This window comes from Mustela nigripes, chromosome 7, assembly GCF_022355385.1.
Source record: "Mustela nigripes isolate SB6536 chromosome 7, MUSNIG.SB6536, whole genome shotgun sequence".
Classification (NCBI taxonomy): Eukaryota; Metazoa; Chordata; class Mammalia; order Carnivora; family Mustelidae; genus Mustela; species Mustela nigripes.
The window spans coordinates 14,524,719-14,548,350 of NC_081563.1; the positions used below are offsets into that span (position 1 = coordinate 14,524,719).

Consider the following 23,632-nt stretch of genomic DNA (forward strand, 5'->3'; position numbering starts at 1 on the left):
TTAAGCTGTTACTGCAGCCCAGTGGTTCATGAGCTTTGGGCCTTTGCGGCATATAATTGCCATTGGGGCATAGCCTTCCATTTTTGAATCATGAAGTTTGATGTTTGGTATGTTCTCGCCTGAGGTCGACTGTGTTCTATTTTCTTCTTTTCCTACCTTAATTCTTCAGTTCTCCCTTGTCCTTTTTGAATGGTTGGAGAGTTGCAAAGCACCGCAGTTTGGGCACAGGGCAGAAACTCCCACGAAAATTATTTTAGTCTCACTTATCTTTTAATTTATATCTGATTTTCCCTTTTACCATATTCTGCGGCTCCTGCTGTTGAATTGCATAAGCTCTCTCGTACTTTATGCAGCAGCAGCTGCTAATTCCCCCACTTAGTCTTTCCCCATTTCAGGCAAATAATGTTCAGATCTTTGAAGTGAGTCTGTTGCCTCACCCAGCACACTCACTCAAGAATTGACAATGGTCCCAGTGCCTTTCCCATCAAATCTAAACCTCAGCTAAAATTAGATTTTCCTTTGATAGGGAAATGTCTTTACTATGGTACCTGCATCTAAGCAAGCCAATGTGCTTTGTGCATCAGAGGCCATTTTATATGTCCTGTGATGTTCCTACCCTCTCTAGCCAAATGTACAAATCAGGTCTGCCTGAGAAATTACTTCCAAACTTAACGGCCATCCCATTCAGATAATTTATTTGTTTTTAAATGTATATCTTTTTTCAAGGTCAGACTGTAGATTCTGAAGATATGTTGGCACCGGTGCACAATGAGCTCCCTATACTGGGCTCATGAAACACATCAGAATTATCTAAGCCATGGATTCCAATCAATCGGTGAAGTATAAGAGATGAAACTAGAGATGGTCACACTCTTAAAAAATCACCTCTTTAAGTACCTTCCCCTAGTGCTTGCACATGAGCTGTCATTTATTCCTTCTGTAACAACATTCTGATCCTGTCTTGAAGTTTGGAAAATAATACTGCTTCAAGTCACCTTTCAAAAATGGTGAGAAATGACAGTGTATGTTTCATATAATATACACTGCCTTGATATATTTGTTTTTTGTTTCTTCCCTTTGAAGGTTCTCTTTAGATTTTTTACTGATTTTAGGTTTACATTTGTAAGTTATATTTACATTTCAAGTGCTTATATTTTTATACTTCATTATTTTATTCAAATTTAGATAATTTTGTTTTATACCCCCTCCCATAACATTCTTGATAAAAGCCTATTTAACCTGAACTTACATTTTTAACCTTAAAAGTATGAGATAAATTATAGGAAGAGTTACAACATTGAGTCCTTTGACCAGAAATCGTCATATATTCAATACTTGTTAGTTCAGTTTAAGGAAATATGTTAATAGATGAAATTGATATGGGTCACCAAAAAAAGTCATGACAATAATATATAAAGATAATAACTTTTTATTATACTAAAGACAATACAAACAGAAAAAATGAGTAGTCACAATTTAAAGGACGGTTTTCTCCTAAGAGCTATAAGCTTTCAAGCGGAAAAATAAAATACATATACTAAATATGTAAGTGAAGAAAAGTTAAGCTTAAACTTTAAAATGGCGACATTGGGTTTGTTGTTAACTTGTTAGATCAATATTTATAAGTATATAATTTTCTTGATTGGATCCTAAAGTGAAACTGTAAAGATAATGTAGGATTTTTTACCAAAACTTGGTAAGAAGTTATAACACTTAATTCAAAACTAAAGTCTTTAGTTATGTGTTTCTTACAATATTTCATGTAGTGTTCACTTGATCTTGATATGTGTGTTATAATCCCCTGATCACAGCTTCAGTGATATTCCAGCAAAAAGTGAGCAAAAAACAAAGCATTAAAGAAACAGTTCTAAATTATATTTACCTCAATTATATGAACTTTTTTTATGTGTAAATACTTGTATAATTTATATTCTCAATAATAAAACTGGTTTATACTACAAATACCATCAAGAGAAAATAGATCAAAAGTTCCCATTTTAAGAATGGTTATCTTACTAATATGAACATTTAAAAATTAAATGGCTCAATTGGTAAATAAAGAAATACCAAACTTTTCATTCTATTCCCTATGAATCATTTCACAGTCATAGCTTAGAGACACTAAAGTTTGCTCTTAAGGATGTGAACGTTTATGTCCTACTGATTCTCCAGAAGATCCTCATACTACTTATCCAGTAATATTAAAGCATTTGCAATGGCAAATTATTAGCAGGAACATTGAAGTATGCAAAAATATTAAATAGACCAAGCTCTCCGTATATCCAGGTGAAAAATCTGAGTAATTCAACGATGTATTTGTCCATATGCATCTGCTTGCAACTTGCCCAAAATATCATCGAGTGGCTAGTTGTTAAGGCCAATGCCTTTTATTTTTAGACATCAGAAAACATAAACACACTTTCAAACACTTCAATCCAAGATAAAAGAAAATAATTACATTCTATAGTAAATAAAGAAAAAGTGAAATTATTTTCTCATCAAATCCTTAATCTAAAACTCAGGAATTTTATTCTTTAGAGAGCATGTTATAAAGCAGTGGTCTTGGGGCGCCTGGGTGGCTCAGTGGGTTAAAGCCTCTGCCTTCGGCTCAGGTCATGATCCCAGGGTCCTGGGATCGAGCCCCACATCGGGCTCTCTGCTCAGCGGGGAGCCTGCTTTTTCCTCTCTCTTTCTCTCTGTCTACTTGTGATCTCTGTCTGTCAAATAAATAAATAAAATCTTTAAAAAAAAAAAAAAAAGCAGTGGTCTTCAGAGATGATGATACAGAGCATCTGTCTTCAAACATTTTTGCTATTGTCCCCTAAAGTAATTTTGACAAATAAGAGATATCTGTGCATATTTAAATTATTTGAAAATTTTCATCGTAATATTTTGTTACAAAATATGCCATTTCTGCCATATCGTAAGTATTGAGGGTTTTTAAGATAAAATCTAGGGACACCTGGGTGGCTCAGTTGGTTAAGCACCTGACTCTGTTTCCACTTGGGTCATGATCGCATGGGTCCTGAGATCAAGCCCTGTGTTGGACTCTGCACTCAGCAGGGAGGCTGCTTTCCCTCTCCATTTTCCTCTTCCCCTCCCCACCACTCATGCTATCCCTCCCCGCACCCTTCCTCGCTCTGAAATAAATAAATCTTTTTTTTATTTAACTAAAAAATAAAATAAAATCTAAATTAGTCTTTCAAATGTATCCCATATATAAACACCATACAAATGGACACCTACTATCCATCTTTAAAAATCAAATATTTAAAAATAAAGGAATTCGTATTTCCTTTCCACTTTCTCCACAGAATTTTATTCTACTTTGAATGTTGAAAATCTTTTCTTGATCCCTGAGACTTCTCTGAGGTAAATTTATACAAACAACAAGCATATATACATTTATATTGAAAATACCTTTAAATTAATATTCTTTGACCATAAGGTCCCCAGTTCTTTTAATCATCTGGGTTGAATTATCATTACAACTATTATGAGCACATAATTGATCAAACAAATAAACTATAAGTTTTGACATAAAATTACTAAAAATAAAAGGCAAAATTTCACTGGAAAAATGTCTTTTAGTGAGGGCACCTGGGTGGCTCAGTGGGTTAAGCCGCTGCCTTCGGCTCAGGTCATGATCTCAGGGTCCTGGGATCGAGTCCCGCATCGGGCTCTCTGCTCGGCGGGCAGCCTGCTTCCCTCTCTCTCTCTCTGCCTGCCTCTCTGTCTACTGTGATCTTTCTCTGTCAAATAAATAAATAAAATCTTTTTAAAAAAAAAGTCTTTTAGTGAAAGAAATTGGGGGAGTTCATGAAATCTTGATGAAAAAACAGTTGAACTATCCCTTTGTTTGGCTTTCCGGAGATTTTACCCTTCCAAGAAATTCACCCTACCAGACTCAGGTTAGATAAAGTGTGCCTTCCTTTTGTAGAGTTAGAAGAATGACAATGCAAAGTGAGAGATGGGAACAGAGAATGTAGGCTGACCCCCTGGAGCATTTTTGTTAGGCCAATTTAAGGATTTGAAAATGGATTTTTGTAAAACTTTCTGTGCTCCCCCCCTTACCCCTATCACAATTTGAACACCACGCCTCTAAGATACCTAGAGACAGTGTTGTTAACTTGAGCTAAGAAAAAGTACTCTTCCTGAATTACTCCTTTAGTTAAAGAACTGATTTTGGGGGTGCCTGGGTGGCTCAATCGGTTAAGCGGCTGCCTTCGGCTCAGGTCATGATTCTAAGGTCCTGGGATCAAGTCCCACATCCAGCTCAAGGCTCAATGGGGAGTCTGCCTCTCCCTCTCCCTGCCTCTCTGCCTACTTGTGCTCTCTCTGTCAAATAAATAAATAAATAAATAATCTTTAAAAAAAAAAAAAAAAAAAGAACTGATTTTGAAAGTTTCTTGGATGGGACTGTGCTACATTTTGAAATCTGCTTTTGACCAACTGGCTAGCCTATGTAAAGTATGTGTCATCTGAGCCATCTCCTCACTAATCAGCTACCTCCTGTACATCTACAGATTCTGAACTAAGAAAGCCCATATGAAGGAATCATAGCATAAGAGCTCCACCTGTTAATAACACAGCATAAGCTGCTATGGAAAAAGCACTAGAGAAAGAAATAGGCAGCTTTTAGCATGTAAATGTTGAATGGGCAAAACAGTCTATTAAAACATTTCAAAAGAACTCAAAAAATAAACACTGTATTGCTTTTGCGCATCTTAAAACGTAATGAATAGGGCCCTTATCCTCCGGAATGTCCTAAAATGTTTGGCTCAGTTGTACTACCTAGGGTGGCTTAAAGCAGAAACCTTTCCAGAAAGGATATGTTTGGCATTCAGTCTCTGCAGATATGAGCTGACCCTCTCCTGGAAGGCCAGGGTGGCTTCGCACCCACAAGCATCTTCTGTAGAGACGAGTCTTCGAGCTTCTTCAATGGCTGATGACGACAGTACACAAAATGTTATAGCTAATCAGAAACCGTAGAAATCAGGAAATCTGTAATTCAGTCCTTCCATTTTTAAGACTTAACTAAATGCATTTTCAAGGAGGTAAGAGGATATAAGAGCACACAGAAAGAGGAGGAAACACTCTGAAATATTAATGTCACAGAAGGAACTGAATTAGATATTGGGAAACGTTTACAGTCATCAATCCTAGGTATTGACTATGTGAGAGTTCCTTATATTCTCTCTACTTCTGTGAGTGTTGGAAACTTTCTGTGATACAAAGTAAATTTTTAAAAAGTTGACATAGGGGGGAGCCAAGAATGCAGACCTAAGGTAATTAATCTTATTATGGTACTGTGTCCCTATTAAGAAATGAAAATAAGGAAAAGAATTCTCTCTTTGGCCAAAATATTTCAAGAATTAAAAGTAGATAATTCCTGATTTCTTATACAGACTATTATTCTATTGAATGGTCTGAATGGAGAGTTCTAATTCTTACCCATAAATACTTTGGAAGTAAAAATTAGGTTTGTATCAGCAGTTAAGCAAAGAACCTGGGAGAATGATAATGCTAACTCCTAGTTCTTTCTAAAATGCAGTGAGGCAGCTCTCCCTACTATCATAGCGCCTAAAGTTGCCTAACAGAAATAAGAGTAACTTCCCATGTATAATCTTCCATTGTCATCTGAGGACAGAGAACGGTCTTTTGCTCCTATGTTTTCTCCCACATTCTACAAAGATAGGATATAGAACAAAGATGACCATAAATTCATTTGATCAAATAAAATCTATCTACCTGACCAAATCCTGTTGTCTTTTGGGACAGCCAGCCCAAATCAGTCAGTCATTCGGTAAGCCAGAAAGTATCTACTGAAATTAAGTACATCCCCATCATCCCTGTACAGAGCATATAATTGACACTCATGATGCTTTTCCAGTGCTTCTTGCCTGATAAACTGTAAGTTCTGTGAAGACAATGGCTCAGCGGGGTAGTCTAATTAAAACACTCACAGAAAATTTTAAAATTGGGATGTGGCACAATTGTAAGTTGGGAGATGAACCCATTCACAATACCATCAAAAAGAATAAAAATTTAGGATTAAAATTAACAAATGATGTGCAAGACTTGTACACTACAAACTACAAAACATTTGTATGTCCCCAGTTCCTTCCTCAAGACTTGAAAGAGTACTAGATCTAGAAGAGCAGCTCCATGAATGCTTGCTGAGCAAAGAAGTGAGTGGTTAGGCCAATGCGGTCAGGACGTAATCCAACATAAATGCGGCTGGAATCCCCATCTTCCAAGAGAAGAAAAATGCCCCAAGACTGAGTTCTCTGAGGATTGAACCCCTAGATAGGGTAGCCTAGATATTAGTACCCTGATACATTCAAGTCCTAAAAGCAAGCTCTTCCCTACTATCCTCACCCTCCCCAAGAAGAGGTTCCATACTTCACTTCAAGTGAAGAAATATCTACTAGTAACTGTCAGGTGCTATGGAAGTTGCCAGAAATATAGACAACATCGACCGCCCCCAGGGTTTGGAGGTTACTGTCTCCGGGAGCATAAACACACACGCCTCAAACTCTGACCAAGTCTGAAATAGGAAAGCCATCCTCATTCGTCTCCTGGCCTGTTCCCCACATCTGTTTTATCACCAAATCCTGTTCATTCTGCCTCCGGAAGGTGTCTGGAATCAGCCTGCTTTCCTCACCACTGTCCCCCTCCTCACCCACCCTGGGACCACTGCAACAGTCTCCGACTGCCCCCCCCATCCCGACTGCCGCCCCCCACCCCGGCCCAGCTCGTCAGCCCCTCAGACCCACACAGCAGCCAGGGGGACTTGTGAAAATGTAAACAGAATCATGTCGCCCCATTCCTCAAAACTCTCCGGTGACTTCCCATCTTCTATAAAACCAAATATAAACTCCTTGCTCTTGCCCCAGAAGATCAGCATGACTCAGCCCCTGTGTCCCTCTTCAAAGCGACACCACACTTCCCTGGCTGGTGGTGGTTGCCACAGGCGCTGGCAACCAGGTGGGTCCCTCCCTCTGCCCCCTCCCCCCTCCTCTCCTCTCCCATTCCCTCTGCTCCCCCTAAAGTCCTTGGCATCGCTCTCCCTTCTTCCTCCAGCTCCCCAATTCCAACCTAAATACCACTGATCCTCAGGTCTCAGGTGTTACTTCCTCAGAGAGCCCCTCCCAACCTGAAGGAGGTCCCCCAACCCTCATGGGCTCAGGACCCTGTTCTTTTCTCACAGCTCTTCTTTATAAATAGCTCTTTCCTTGTCTTTCCCCCTTAGACTGTTACCAAAGACCATACATGTTCTGTTCACGATTATACACCCAGTGCCCAGAAAATTGTAGGCGCTCTGCTGACCGAAGGGTTGATGGAACAGTTGAAGGAACAAGTCACTCCAGCACAAGGTGTCCTGGGCTGAAAGAGGACTGAGCTCATCAGAAGGAAAAGGGAAGCTCTGGTAGAGGGGGTAAAATTGAACTAGACCTGTTCAATTAATTATGTTCATTGAATTCATTCATTCATTCAATTTAATTAATTCAACTAATTCATGTTCTTTAGTTATAGAAACAAACATACCAACACAACTGTGTAGTATTTGTTTCAAACAAAGCAATTTAGAGAACACTTAGGCAAGTGATGAAGCATAATAAAAATAAACACTCATAAAGCTACCACACAACTTAAGAACTAAAATATCATGAATACTGTTGCAGAGACATCATTTAAGTAAAAATAGAAGCACTAGAAGATATTTGCCACACATAAAACAACAAAGAATTTATATCCGGAAATGCACAGGGTTCCATTGTATCAGTAAGAAAAATATAATAAACCCAAGAGAAAAGTAAGGGCATAGGTAGCATTTCCCAATTAAAAAAAAAAAAAAAACTCCAATGACTAATAAATACAGGAAGTAGCCAGGAAATGAAAAAATAAAGACCGTAGGGAAACACTTTTTTTGCCTCCTCTAGAATGGCAAAAATTTAATCCAACAAAACCAAATATTGGCAAGGATGTGGTTCTTGGATTTTGGCAAGCGGTAGTGGTGAGGGAAGGGGGTCCCAGCGAAGGGGGGACACGGGCAGGGCGCGTTCCTAGCATAGCCAGGTGTGCACACGGTGGAGCCCAGGACCTGGAAGCAGGGAGCCCCGGGGCAAAGGGAGTGACAGGGTGAAAAGGAGAGGGGACCCCCGGGGCGGGGAAAGAAGGGGATGGGGGCAGAGCTCCAGGCTGGGATGATAAAGTTCTGCGGATGGGGAGTGGGACCGAACTAGACGCTTCGAAACGGTGAAAGCGGGAAATCGGCCGTCAGGTGTATCTTACCATCCCTGCAACGACAATCCCACTTAGGAAGAGACTGTAAGCAGAAAGGAAGAGGAAGGGATCCTAGGGGTTAGAACGGCTGGCGGCGACACCTGCTTCATTGGGAAGACTGCTGGGAGCCTCCGGGGGCCTCGGACCCCTCGGGACGGCGCTCCGGCCTTAGACAGGAAAGCTGCCTCCTAGAAGACGAGCCTCGCAAACCCAACAGGTGGCAGGGACAGTCCGTACCTGCGCACGTCCTCCGGTCTTCGTTCAGGGTGTAGCCGGGGAAACAATCGCAGTGATAGGCCGCGGGCCCGTCGTCCACGCACAGGTGCTGGCAGCCGTGCGAGCCCCCAGCACACTCGCTGCGAACTAGCCGGGCGCGGGGCAGGAGAGAAAATAGTCCCAGGTCACAGCGCGGAAGGAGACCCAGCTTTCTGGCAGAGAAAAGCCCCGGCGCAGTCACAGCAGGGGCTGAGAATGAAGCCGTCCGCGGCCTGCGACAGCGCGGCCGGCGACAGCGCGGCCGGCGACAGCGCGGCCGGCGACAGCGCGCCCACCTGCCAGGAGAACGCCCTGCCGTCCCTTCCCCCGCCGCACATCCCTGCGCTCCCACCTTGGACTCCTCCCCGCTTGCCTTCTCAGTTCTCGCAGGTACAGGGGGTGCCTCCTCTCCTCTAACTGCCCGCAGTGCTGGGGCTGGCCCGAGTCCTGATTACATTCTGGAACTTAACCTTCGTCCTCTCTGGATGCTTCCAAGTGCCTCCCACATCTCTAGCCACACAGGGACCATCTTCACCATCACCAGAAACAATGCATTAGGGACCCACTGAGTTAGGGAGCTAACTCAGACGCTGCACATAAAGGGGGTGTTGTGCGGGCTAAGGGCTGCCCTTGAAAGGGTGCAAAGCAGGACAGAAGACTCCAGCCGGCACACCCATGCACACAGAGGTAGTGACAACAGTGATGACAGTGAGGGGAGGTGTCGGTTTGGAGAGTGGAGCACTTATTATCTGTCCCAGAAATCTATCACAAGGAGGAAGACGGCTGGCCCAAATCTGAGTGGAGAGCAGAGGGCTATGCTCGGGGGCGCCTGGGTGGCTCAGTGGGTTAAGCCTCTGCCTTCAGCTCAGGTCATGATCTCAGGGTCCAGGGATCCATCCCTGCATCAGGCTCTCTGCTCAGCGGGGAACCTGCTTCCCCCTCTCTCTCTGCCTGCCTCTCTGTCTACTTGTGATCTCTGTCATATAAATAAATAAAATCTTTAAAAAAAAAAAAAGTGCCATGCTCAGCTCATTCCACATTTAGAGGGGCCCAGGATAAGTGAAAACAGCAGGTCTGTTTAAACTAAAGGAGTTTAATAAACCCAGAAATTCTTCCCGGGAGACACAAGTTCTTCCTCTGTCATTCCAGGGACCAAGTTTGTTTGCTTGTTTGCTTGTCCCTCCACACTTGGGAAACTTCCACTATTGCCTATGAAAGAGCTTTGAGTGAAAGGCAAGTCTCTCCATAGTGTATTGTAGAGTATCTTTTTAACTCTAACACTGATAGTCCCCTTCATTACTCCAGACTTTTCCAGCACAATGCCGGATAGTCGGGGGTGCCTCAGTGGCTTAGTGGGTTGAGTGTCAACTGTTGGTTTTGGCTCAAGTCATGCTCTCAGGGTCATGGGATCCAGCCCTGCAGGGGGCTCTGCACTCAGCACGGAGTCTGCTTGAGATTCTCCCTCTCTTCCTCTCCCTCCCCCTCTGTCCCTGTCCCTGCACAGGTGCATGCTCGCTCACTCTCTCTCTAAAATTTAAAAAAAAAAAAAAAGGCAGAACAGTAGACTGTTTCACTCTTCCCTTCATCCCAGCCTAAAGCTGCCCTATAGATAACAACGGCCATGCCTCCACCCCCGGCCCTGCTCTAGGGCTCCATATTTAATCTACAAGCCTTGTGGTACTGCCCAGCAGGGGGAAAAGCAGGCCACTAGTGGGGATGTGACCCATGTTATGTACCCCAGTTCAGAACAGTAGCTGTTATTACTTTAAAATGTATAAACACTGCTCTGCACTGGACTCCATAGATATATTTCTTCCTAACCCTTTAACTTTCCACCATCTAGTCTTGCCCTGTACTGTACAGCCACAAAACATGATAGCTTGGCATGCGATCTCATGCGTAACCCCAGAGCAAGTGCCGAGGTTCCAATCCTCGCTCTGTGACTCACTAGTTGTGTGACCATGGGCAAGTTACTTAACCTGTCTGGGCCTCAGCTTCCTCATACAGGGGCTATGAGCAATAATAAAGGTGTGACTGAGCTGCCTAGAACCATGTATGGCATCCAGTAGGCACTGAAGAAATGGGGTACTGTGACCTCGGAGCATGGCCTGGAATAGTGTGCCGTAACTAAACATTATCTTGGATTTTTTTTTTAATAAAATGTTCCATTTATTCCATAATATTTGTTAGGGTTTTTTTTTAATATTTTATTTATGTATTTGACAGAGAGAGACACAGGGGTAGAGAGGGAACACAAGCAGGGGCAGTGGGAGAGGGAGAGGCAGGCTTTCCTGCTGAGCAGGGAGCCAATGTGGGGCTCAATCCCAGGACCCTGGGATCATGACCTGAGCCGAAGGCAGACCCCCAATGACTGAGCCACCCAGGTGCTCCAATATCTGTTAGTTTAAATGTAAATTTTAGTGTCCTTTTTCAAGGTCTTCGATGACCCTGGCTGCTTAAGCTACCAAGTGGGGTACCTGTAACCAATTTGAGAAGCGCAGCCATGTGGCCTCTCCACCCCAACTGACTTGGTCCTACCCCCGGAGCAAACCAACACAAGCCATTCCCCTTGGCCATCCAGCTCTGCAGTCCTCTGTCTAAACCTCCACCACCCTCGAGGCCCACCTGCTGCCCACATGGTCTGCACCCTTCCCCAGACAGCCTGCCTCCCGGGCTTCCACAGCCCTACGTTACTGTCCATCCCTCTCCCTGCCTAGTCTGCTTCCCCAAGGTGTTGGTTCTCTTTGCACCCAGCCTGTAAATTGCCCAGGGGCAGAAAATGTGCTTCTTTACATCCCCACAGGGCTTTGCACAGTCCTGGGAGCAAAATAGGTGCTCAGTCCTCTTTAAATTCTTTTTTTTTTTTTAAGGGCATTGGTCATGTGCCATTTCCCTTAGTCTCTCTCGAAAAGGTCACATAATATCTCTCCTCAAGGGACAGGAGCATATACATAAAAATCTAATAAAATGGCCAAAATTAAACACAGCCTTGAGAGGCAGGAATTTCTCTCAGAAGTGTTTTTACATTATAAATGTCACCCTGCTCTGCCAGTGAATTTAAATCAAATTAATGAGGATTTGCCAAGACATAAGGCTCAGACTCACAGAAGACTGATCATCTAGAAACCGTCAGGGAACAACTGACTTCACATTTACTGGAAGATCTGTGTGGGTCTAATTCAGTCATTGACAAAGTCTCCTTTACTAAAACGATCCAGCTTTAAGATTAACGCTACAGAAAAGTTCCAGGGCAAGTTTTAATTGGAAAAAGATCAGTTCAGCCTATCACACCAAATAGTTACTGTTTTCAACTGACTTCCTCTGAAGTTCCCATTTGCTTCACAAGTCCCCAGTGTACAGAGCTATAACATTTTCCTGGATACGGATCCTACATTCAGTTAGCTTTTCTCATATCCCTCACGCCCTACCAATTTCTGAAGTGAGATATATTTGCAAAATCAAGTGAGCTCACTGCCGTCTGAGCAATGCGTGCCTTGGTCTATAAGCAGGATAGAAGGTGTAGAGTCTGATTCGTTAAGTATCTTTAAGAGTCTCTTGCTGTGTCCATTGCAAGTTGGTTTCACTGCCAAGGATAGAGCCAGCTGGGAAAGAATTTGTTGAGTGGACCTTACCTGAACACGTTTTGTTGTCAGCATTCAGAGTATAACCCTCGTAGCATTCACAGTGATGGGACCGATCTCTGTCATTTACACAAATGTGCTGGCAGCCATGTGTACCAAAGGCACATTGGTCTTGAGCTACCAAAGAAAATTCCAGGAGAAAAGCAATTAAAAGTGGAAAAGTCTTTTATTACCCATATATAGAAATCTTCTTACCTGTGGCTAGAAATATATAAGAGGCAAACCTATTGGAAACCTTCCACAGCCATCCGAACTATGGGCTGATACCAGAAGTTAGCGGTGTTTAGCGAAATCCTACACACAGTCCTTATTCTTCCTTTTTCCCAGCTGCTTTTTCAAAATCATCCAGACTGAGTTTTTAGGACCTAAGTATCTCATAAATACTAAATAAATAAATAATTCCTAAAGCATTCCTCTTAGGTTTATTGTATTTACACTGCATCAGGGGTGTACCAACGATTGTGTGGCTAATTCCACTAGATTCAGAAAGACGCCAAATTTGAGTGGGAAGGAACTGTAATTCAGCCCTCCCTGTTCTAAGTGAAGAAGCTGAATCTAGAGGAGACCAGCCGACTCAGAGCAGCATCAGAACTCAGGACCCAAACTGTCACTCAATGCACTTTTCTATACATGGACGTGGTAATTTTTTTTTGTCTTTAAACTTTTCATTTTGAAATCACTGCAGGCATACGGAAGAGTTCCAGAAACAGCACAGAAAGTTCTGTACTTCTCCCTATTTTCCTGAGCGTTAACGTCCCATATAACCATAGCACAATTATCAAAACCAGGAAATTAGCGCTAACACAACGCTATTAACTAATCCACAGATCTTAGTAAAATGTTGCCATTTGTTCTAGCACTAACGCCCTTTTTCCGGTCCAGGACCCAATCCAGGGTCCACATTGTACTTCACTGTAACATGTCCTTAGTCCTCTCTTCTCTGGGACACTTCCTCCATCTTTGCCTTTCATGACCTTGACAGCTTTGAAAATCACTGGAAAATTACTTTGTAGAATATCTCTCAGTTTGGGTTTGTTTGAAGTTTCCTCCTGAGGCTAAATATTTAAAGAAGACAACAGAAGCGCTACTGTGCCCTCAGGACATCGTGTGAGGAGAGGCATGATGTCACTGCAGGTCACGACTAGTGGGGTTCCCTCTGGTCACCTGGTTGAAGGGGTGTCTGCCAGGTCTCTCTACTAGGAAGGAACTGTTTATACCGTTGTAGTTAATAAGTGTCTTGTGGAGCATTCTTCGATTTTAACTTACTACACTGTGTTTAGCATTTGGAAAGCACTGCCAGGGCTGGCTACAATGCCCAAGAGAGAAAAACCAACCAAGTGCCGGGTCAGTGTGCCTTACCCCTTCAACACCAGCTGGGGGGGGGATGCAGACGGGGAGGTAGCAAAAAGAAAGCCCCCCTCCACTTACCCGAACAAGTCTTCCTGTCTTGGTTCAGGGTGTAACCTTCGTAGCACTCACAGTGGTAAGAGCCAGTTCTGTCGTTCACACAGATGTGTTCACAACCGTGAGTGTTCAGAGCACACTTATCGATAGCTGCCAAAAGACCATCAGGACAAATGGAAACACAGGAAAACGTGGTAAATTAATTACAGGTCACCACCACAGGTACACACACACACACACACATACAGGTATTAAAATGGGAGGTGGTCTAGCGCAACAGAAAGGCCACAGGACAGGAGGTTGGGAACTGATTTCTGTGCTGGCTCTTTCACTCACAGACCCCATGACATGGGTAAGTCATCTTCCTTCCCTGGGTCTCAAGTTCATCATCTATAAAATGAGTAGGTTGAATTAAATGATCTCTAAGTTTCCTTCCTCTCAAGACTTTTTTTGAGGATTTAAAAAAAAAAAAATGGACGTAGATCCCATCTTTACTTACTTTATGTGAGTAGTCATATACCAGATGAGTAAGAACCTCTCTAAACTTTCTTCTGTGTCTAAATTCAGCAAGCAGCTCTGGTCTCAGAGACAAAGGAGCAGCTTGTACTTAATTAAGTAAAATCCAGGAATAGTTCCAAAATCCTCAAAAAGACTGAGAGTTCTGGCTCCCTTCCTGACTAACCCATTTCCCTACTAACCCTTTTCTTATAAGTACTATAAAGTACTATAAAGATGCTGATTCATGTATTACCTCACTTTTCTCCAACAATTTTAGAGGAAAAACATTGATAAGCAACCATGAACCAACCAAAAGGCAGTTAAGAGAAAAGCATAAGGCCAGTCCCAAACCTGGAGGGCAGGTGTCTAGCTGAGCCCCAGTCAGGCAAGCTCCCCGAAGCGGGCCTCACCTGAACATGTCTTCTGATCGGCGTTCAAGGAGTAGCCTTGGCTGCACTCACAGTGGTGCTTGCCTTCCCCATCACTGACACACACATGCTGGCACTGGTGTGTGCCAAGCAAACACGGGTCCAGAGCTGCCCACCGGAAGTAGACAATCATTAGTATCAACACATAAGAAATGTTCCAGATACTTCCTTCCTTGTCAAAAAGACATCACCCTCTGGTTCCTTTTCAATGAGAGCTCGTCATAAAAAACTGGCCCTCTGTCTTCTGTCTCTGGCTTCTTGGAAGCACCACTCTTACATGAATGATGCTGCTAATTTAAAATTACAGATTTTGTTTCAGCTTTCTTAAAGAGAAAGGAAATTCTGAATTTGGAGCCGAAGGCAAACACTCACGTGGTCACACAACTTGATGTTTTATTCAATGTCTCCACCTAGCCCAGGAAAAAGAATTTACTTCAGTGCACTTCTGGAAAATCTATGAGATCATTGTCCTGCTGGAGCCAGAATCTGCTTTCCAAGGGCTCTACAGTGTCTGTCAAAACGAATTCACACACAGGCATGTCCCTCCGCCTGGAACTCAGTGGGGCGGCAGTACGTACTTGAACATGCAAACAGTGGAGGGCAAGGCAGGTAACCGCCTTCCGAATGAGCAGCAGGGGTGTGGGAGCCTAAACATACAGGTGTGAAACTTCAGGGCCTCAAGTATCTGCAAGGAGCGTGGACTCACAAGCTCCATGCAAGCAGGTAAAAAGAAAAGGAAGATTACGTCAGCGAAGCCGCAGCCTCACCTTTTCACTCCTGGAGGTGTTTGTATCTCGTTGGATTTTTTTTTTCCTAGTAACATGTTTTGAAAGAAGAATCAATGAATTTAGTCATTTCTGAGAAAACCCAGGAGGCCTGTTGGAGGAGGCTGGCACCCCTGGGCAGGTAACCCAGCCTCGAATGCTTTGGCAACAGGTCAAGGTTAATATTTTCCCAAGAAGAGCCTTTTCATGGAATGATCTTTCCAACCCGTTGACTACAACAAGCTACCCCTCAGTCCCTTTTCATAGAGAGGACGTTTTTTCCCCCAGAACAAGCAGTTCTTTTGTACCAGAAGGAAAAGATTGCCACTCACCACTTGCTACTTTATGGCCTTCAAGCCCAACCCCAGGTGCTAGCTTTGAGACCCAACTCTGCCACAGACCAGCGTCTTTATGGAAAAGCTCTCACCCACAAGCACAGGGGGTTTTCCTGGGAGAAAGAAAGCCATGTTCTTTTGAGAAACCAAGGAATGCCAAGAACAGCTTGTGAAGGCCCAGTATCCTGGGACAGGAAAGACGAGGGGCCACCAGCCAGGTCTGGCCGAGTTGAGGCCAAACTTGGCTCTAGACCAAGACTTCATCTTCCATTTCCTGACAAACTGGGGTGATTGCTGAGTTCCACATTAATTTCAATATAAAGCCTCCTTGAAATTTGCAACTGTAATTACTAATTCATGTCTCATCACCATCTCCAGACTACTGCTTAATAATATGGAGGGAATATTTTATCCATGCATCATCAGTGCATCAGATTAATTAATGCATATCAAGTAAAGAGATGGGGCATAGGTTACACAGCGTAGGTATCTACATTTTAAAATTCACCTGAACTAGAAATTTGCCCACACTTGTTTGGGTAATTCCACAGAAGGCTTTGAAAGACTGTATCTCTAAATGATAAATAAAAAATAATAGTAATAATAAAGCATGAATATGGGTAGATACAAAGACAAAACATAGATGAATACAAAGGAAAAAAGGAACTTGGGTGCCTGGGTGGCTCAGTCAGTTAAGTGTCTGCCTTCAGCTCAGGTCATGATCCAGGGTCCTGGGATCAAGTTCTACATCAGGCTCTCTGCCTAGCAGGGAGTCTGCTTCTCCCTCTGCCCCTCCCCACTGCTTGTGCTCACTCGCTCTCACTCTCTCTCTCAAATAAATAAATAAAATCTTTTTTAAAAAGAAAAAACAAACCTAAAAATAAAGTATGCGTCTCACACATTCATAATTCTAATCAGTGGCTAAGATTAAAGCCCCGCCTTGACTGGATTCATATTCATGGATTTGACTGATTCCTGCTAAAAATTCCAATTAAATTAGCACGCTCGGGCGCCTGGGTGGCTCAGTTGGATGATCGACTGCCTTCGGCTCAGGTCGTGATCCCGGACTTTGAGGATCGAGTCCCGCATCGGGCTCCCAGCTCCTTGGGGAGTCTGCTTCTCCCTCTTGTATACCTTCTCCTCTCTCGTGCTCTCTCTCACTCGTTCTCTCTCAAATAAATAAATAAAATCTTACAAAAAAAAATTAGCATGCTCATATTCAAACTGCATCCTAAAGGAAAAAAGAAAGAAGGACTGTAACAAAAAATCCAAGATTTTTTTTAAAAATCTGCTTCTCGCTATCTCCCAAGTGAACTGAAATCTCAACCCTTCCCCCAACCCCCGCTCCTAATCCTGTCCCTCCACAAAGAATAATCGGAGGAAGAACAGAATCTGAAAACTAGAGGATGCAGAAAATAAGCAAAACCCTAACTGCCAGTTACGCCGGAAAGCCGGGGGATCCTTCCACGGGCGGACAGATGCTGCTCGCCGTCTTCGGCAGGAAAACAGGCAGAGTTCTGTTAAAGCCGGAGGTGGTAAAGCTAAAGAAAATATCGGGAGAAGATGGAGTTGTGGGCAGAGGGGAGAAAAGAGGAGTCTTGAGTTTTTTTATTTTTATTTTTTTCTGACCCCATCAGGGAACAGCAGGATCATTTATCCTGGATATTTCTAGACCTTCACATTTCTAATGCAAACACGAAGATTTTTATGAGCAAACCAAGTTATATATAAAGCAACTCTATATTCCTAAACCAACAAGGTGTGTTTAAGCTGGTAAAAAACTGAAGAAAAGCACTGCTTATATTTTAGTTTTCCATAAAGTTTCTACCAAAAAATTAAAAAAAAAAAAAAAAAAAAAAGAATAAATCTCTTTCTTGGGAGACACAATATCTGAATATTCTAGTTGGGAGCAAGACTTACCGCAAAAGGTTTCCTGGAATCTAGAGGAGAGTTTCTCAATGACCCCGTAGGTCTCCACATAGAAAACGTGCTCGTCCAGGGGCTCGCTGGCAATCATCTTGAGGGACTCCATGTCTGCCCGGTCCACGCCCACGGCGTAGAGCTCAATACCAGATGCCCGGGCCCGAGCCGCCACCTCATTCACCTGGTCCTGGGGCCTCCCATCTGTCACGATGATGGCCACCTTAGGGATGTTGGAAGTGGGCCCCCGAGCTCCTGCCTCCACCGTGAAGGCCTCATCCATTGCTGTCTGGATAGCCAGGCCGGACATGGTGCCTGTAGACAGGGGTGTGATCCGGGCCACAGCCTGTTTCAAGGACTGTTTATCTGAGTGGGTCTGGAGATGGAACTCAATCTTCACGGTGCTAGCATAGTTCACCACTGCCACCCGTGTATCTGCCGCCCCAATGTCCAGAGTGTCAATTATCTGGGAGACAAAGGTCTTCACCTTGGTGAACTCCAGGGGCCGCACACTGCGGGAACTATCGATGATGAACACCAAATCCAAGGGCCTGCTCCTGCAAACACCTGCGAAGAAGGGTGTGGAGGACGGGTACAGCTGAGCAATGACGTCATCCCAGCCGGAAATGGGGCGGTCCTCATACCCGAAGAGCCCTGCGGTTGGAGGCCCTACTGTCTGCTACCTTTCGCCAAGACCATCATCCTCCCTTAAGATGCTAAAAGCACCAGGTGCCTGGGTGGCTCAGTGGGTTAAAGCCTCTGCCTTTGGCTCAGGTCATGATCCCAGGATCCTGGGATCGAGGCCCGCATCGGGCTCTCTGCTCAGCAGGGAGCCTGCTTCCTCCTCTCCTCTCTCTGCCTGCCTCTCTGTCTACTTGTGATCTCTGTCAAATAAAAAAAAAAAACTTAAAAAAAAAAAAAAAAAAAAAAAGATGCTAAAAGCACCAAGGTCCTTCCAAATTCCCTAATGAGGATTCACACAGAGGGGAGAAGTTTCTCCAATAGGCTGGCTAAGGCTGGCTGAACCCCAAACTTCCCCCTAGAACCTCATTCCTCTGCTTCAGCATTGCTCCCAAGGTTCTGCTGGCCTCCCAGGAATGAATGGTTTCCAGACCTTTCTTGGGCACCTCAGCCATGGCACAATGGGACAGTGGCCTTGAATAGCCTCGCTGCCCTGTCCAATCCTCATACACCTCAAGCAATGGCAGACTTCAAGGCAAACACACTGGTGCTTTTCTGGAAGCTTCCTTCTTCTACTCCCCCACCAATGAGACAAAAACTGCCCCCAGAGTAGCCCTAAGTGCCCCCTCCTTCCCATCATTCATCAGGTTTAGTGAACTCTGGGGCCCCGTGAGCCTGAGATACTTAACCGTGAGAAGAGGAATGACAATCTGATCCATGTCGGTTGTGCTTCCAATTCTGCGTGTCTGGTTTTCAGGAGCAGAGATGTCCACTTGTGTCTCCCCTCTGCCCCCACCAAACTCTTGTAGTCACCCCTTTCATTTTTTCATTCACCAAATTCTTTTGGGGGACCTACCATATTTTAGCCCCGGGGCTACAAAAGCAAAGAAGCTTGTATCTTTCCTCCTCTAAAGTTCCAAGCATCAGGACCCCTGGAAGGCGCTGTAGGTTAAGGCTCTGACTCTTGGTTTCGGCTCAGTTTATGGTATCAGGGGTAAGATCAAGCCCCATGCTGGCTCCCTGCCCACCGCATAGTCTGCTTGAGATTCTCTCTCCCTTTCCCTCTGTCCCTCCCTCTCTTTCTTTCTCTCTCTCTCTCTAAAATAAATAAGTGAATCTTAAAAAAAAAAAAAAAAAAAAAAAAAAACAAGCTCCTTGTAACACCACCACACATCTTTGGAGCACCTGGGTGACTCAGTCGGTTAAGGGTCTACCTTCATGATCCTGGGGTCCTGGGATGGAGCTCTGCATCAGGCTCCCTGCTGGGTGGAGCCTGATTTTTCCCTCTCCCTCTGTCCCTACTCCCAGCTCACTCCCTCTCTCTCACACTCAAAGAAAAAAAAAAATTTTTTTTTTAAGATTTTACTGATTTATTTCAGAGGGAAAGAGCAAGAGTGTGAGCAAGGGGGAGGGGCAGAAGGAGGAAAAGCAGACTCCCCACTGAGCAGGGGGCCCAACATGAGGCTCCATCCTAGGACCCCAGGATCATGACCTGAGCCAACGGCAGATGCTTAACCAACTGAGCCACCCAGATGCCCCTAAATAAAATCTTAAAAAAAAAAAAAAAATCACACACATCTTCATTTTCATTTGTTCTTTCTTCCTTTTCCCCCAATCTTGTCCTAAACTCTCTCTCCTAGCCACCAAAATCAAGTCCAAAAGAGAGGAAAGCCAGTTACTAAACATCTTTTTCAAGTCATTCTTCCTCCTCTACACACACACGCACACACAACTCGTCATACACACCAAGTCCTAAATGGAAATGTAACTGATGCTTGGGCATGAAGCATCAACCAGGGTTCTTTCTTTTCCTGACAGGGGGCTGGAAGGTAACACTAGTGTAAGAAGGCAATTTACTCGGTGACTAAGGGAAAAAGATGGTTTCAAAACAAACTCCTACACGAGACAGTTTGTGACCAAAAAAGCCCTATCTGGAACAGGAATGATGCCTCTAGAGAGTTTTCTTCTAAAAACAGAAAACTATCCTCTGGTTTTATCCTGCTTCCTGGACGTATTCAATTAAGAAAATAAATCATACTTTACTTTCAATAATGTTATAGAGATCTTAGGGCACAAAAGAAACAATCCTGTGAAGTCAGAGGTGCAGAAGTTGCTTTTATACCCATTTTACAGGTGAGAAGCCTGAGGTTTGGAAGGTGGGTGAGCCAGAAAACAGCAGGTCATGGATAGGACTCCAGGTTTCCTGACTCCCAACCTAAAGGGGCTTTTCACTGAATGGCTGCCTCTCTCTGAAACCATATTTTCCACCACACACACACACACACAGACACACAAAATCAACATTATATCATGTACCTAGTAAACATCCTGCTTGTTGATTTTGAGCTACTGCCCTGAAGTATGCTATATGTCATGTATTTAGTTAAGTCAAAAGGAATTAAATCTTAAAAAAAAAAAAAAAAACACCCTCCCAAATCTCATTTCATCCCTTGATTACCATGTATCAGGAGCAAGGAAGAAGAATCCTATTGAAAATCCTTCCCGGACATGGATGTAGGTACTTGTACATAATTAGAATAAAAGGAAAAATACGTGTCGATATGAGACCTAGATTTGACAACCCAAATACCCAAATCTTGTCCTGACTCATGTCAAGGTTATGTTCTTACAGTATATGTGCATGATTCCTTCCTTCTCACATGGAATCCTTTATGGAGGCTACAGGGGGTGTCGTGGGCAGAATAAAGCTCCCTTGCCCCCCAAAATATCCATCTCCTAATTCCTGGAACCTGGACGTATGTTACTCTACATGGCAAGAAGAAGGAGGAGGAGGAGGAGAAGACTTGGCAGATGGATTAAGTTAATGACCCTGAGATGGGGATTTTATCCTGAATTTTAGGGGTGGGTCCTAAATTTTAATTACAGAGGCCCCTAAAAGTAAAAAAAGAGAGAGGCAGGAGAGGAGATCACCGTGATGAGATGTGAGAAGGACCCAAACTTCTTTCAGTGACTTTGAAAATGGGGAAAAAGCCATGAGTCAAGGAGTGAAGGTAACCTCTTCATGCTGAACTAGGCAAAGATAGTTTCCCCTAGATCCTTCCCAAAGGAACACAGCCCTACTGACACAATTTTAGACATCTGAGACTAGTGTTGGACTTCTGGTCTATAGCACTCTTAGATAATATATGTGTATTATTTTTAAGTCACTGAGTTTGTGGTAATTTGTTACAGCAGCAATAGAAAACTAATACAGGGGCTCAACTCAGATGACGGGAAATTCCTTGAGCATCTGGTTACTTCTTGATTTGGACTCCCTCTGCAACGTCACTGTTTTGGAATCTCACTCCCCTATACTAGAAAGCAGCGCTTTGATTCTCAGAAAGCAAGAAAGTGAGAATCTAAACTTCCTTAAAGATTTCCAAACTTAAAATTATGCTGATTTTTTTTATAGTTCTGCTAGAAATAAAAGCCTATAGGAAAGCATAGCCATTTCTGGTTGCAGAAAAGGGAGGGCGTTTGGGAAAGGGTGAAATGTAATGTTTATTGAAGGATTATCATTCAAGATCAGCTTGGATCCAAGTAATGCGGGGGGAACTCGAACACCCCTTAAGGAATCCCTCCTCCCTCTCCCAGTCTCATCCCCAAGGGAGATGGGTCAAGACCAGAGGCAAGGTTACCTTTTAGAAGAAAGGCACCACCACCCCAGCCTGGAGCAAAGCAGGCTACCCCCTAAATTTAACCCTTGTGAATCCTGGTACTCCCTGGCTCAAAGACAATGCTTTCACCATTTCAAATCCAGCCCCTTGGGGCTGACACAGGAAGGAAACCTTTGTACTCTTTCTCAACATTATCCAGAAAGATGCAGAAGGGGATAGACAAAGCAAATCAACCTGAGGCATGAATGAGACTGGAGACCCAGAAAATGGTTTGGTGCAGCCTCTCCTCTTCAGCAAGACTGAAACTGGACATTTTCGTAATGAAGATAAAATTTTATGTAAACCCATTTTAAGAGCTTGGTAGGATATAGCTGCAGAAAGATCCTTGTGTGGGATTTTGGAGCCCTGAGTTCTGTTCTGAGCCCTGACAGATTTGCTGGGTCATTTGGTAAGCCTCAATTTACATGCTTTCAGGGATTGTGACGGGTGGTCTTCCAGCTCTGCTACTCTAGGAACCTCTGCCCCCGGAACTAACTACTGACCAAAAAGGCAATGGAAAATTGTTTGCCAAAGACTCAGTGTCTTGGGTGTTTGAGGATCTAAGAGAGTACAGGTTGGGACTGGGACCCAGTCAGTTCAAGCAGAACACCTGGTCAGCGGCAGAAGACGTGGAGACCAGGATGGTTACAAGAGAGGTCGTTGGCCATCCAGCTGCCCCCTCTGGTCTCCTTTTTGGCTTCCCACCCCCACTCCCTGGTGTGAATTCCAGTCCAAATTCTGGTCCACATCCTAGACTGGACTGAGACAGCTTGAAGGGTGTATCCAGGAGACGGAGGGTCACCCTGATCTGGGGCTATAGGTGAAGTGATTTCCAGACACTAAAGGCAGAATCTCAGGAAGGGTTCGTTCAGCAGCACAGAGGTAGGGGTTGGCACAGAGGCGGGGAGGTCGTCTGTGTCCCCGGCCGCCCCAACCTCCAGGCCCAAATTGCAGAGGGAAGAGGCTGGAGTTTGAGCTTCAGGCGACCCAAATTCGAGTCCCGACTATGAGTGACTTTGGACATCCCACTCCCTTGCCTGGACCCGTCTCCCCACAGGTCTCATCGGGGAGGAGATTCTTTCTCCTGCACCGCAGTCTGGCTCAGGCTGGGACGCAGGGAACACTTGGCGGCTGCACGGGGCTTCTCCTGTTGGATGCCCCGCTTCCCCTGCCACCCATCCCTCCCGCCCGGTCCTCCCCACCTCCCTCCTGCCGGCTGTCCCTCCCCGGTGCCCGCTCGCGTCCCTCCCAGGCGGGGGTCCCACTCCCCCCGCGTACCTGCGCCTCGGGCCCCGCCGGGCTGGCCGGAGACAGGGCGGCGCCCGGGACTGCCCCCTGGGCCCCGCGTGCCCAGCCTCCGCAAACCCGGGCGGGCCAGGGGGCCGGGGGCGGCGGGGGTCGGCGGCAGCAGCAGCAGCAGCGGCCAGAGCAGCAGGAGCAGTCCCGAGAGGTGGCGCGGCATGGCGGGCTCCGCGCTTCTGCAGGTGTCGTCGTCGAAGGTTCGCTCGCTCCAGCAGCCAAGAGCCTGGGCCCCGCGCCGAGGCGGCCAATTTAAAGGTCCCGCCGCCCCGCGCCCCGCCCACCCGTGGCCCCGCCCCGCGCCCCGCCCACCGCTGGAGCGCGGGTGGAGCCGCCGGGCTCCGCGCCCGGGACCCGCGGGATCCTGTCCGCGCATTCCGGCGGCAGAAACGGAATGTCTGGGGCAGGCCGGCGGCGGCGCGGTGCCCGAAGTCCGGCGCGCGGAGGCCCCCGCCGGGTCTC

General features: G+C 45.0%; 1 protein-coding gene across 1 annotated transcript; it reads right to left on the reverse strand.

Moving 5' to 3' along the window:
• Positions 1 to 1,413: 1,413 nt before the first annotated feature.
• MATN3 (matrilin 3) lies at positions 1,414 to 23,421 on the reverse strand. Its single transcript, XM_059407553.1, has 8 exons — positions 23,150 to 23,421; positions 17,535 to 18,101; positions 14,498 to 14,623; positions 13,614 to 13,739; positions 12,177 to 12,302; positions 8,527 to 8,652; positions 4,835 to 4,945; positions 1,414 to 2,360 (listed from the first exon to the last, which is right to left on the reverse strand). The coding sequence occupies exons 1-8, from the start codon at positions 23,331 to 23,333 to the stop codon at positions 2,305 to 2,307; spliced, it is 1,422 nt and encodes a 473-aa protein (XP_059263536.1). The 5' UTR covers positions 23,334 to 23,421; the 3' UTR covers positions 1,414 to 2,304.
• Between the last annotated feature and the right edge of the window lie 211 nt (positions 23,422 to 23,632).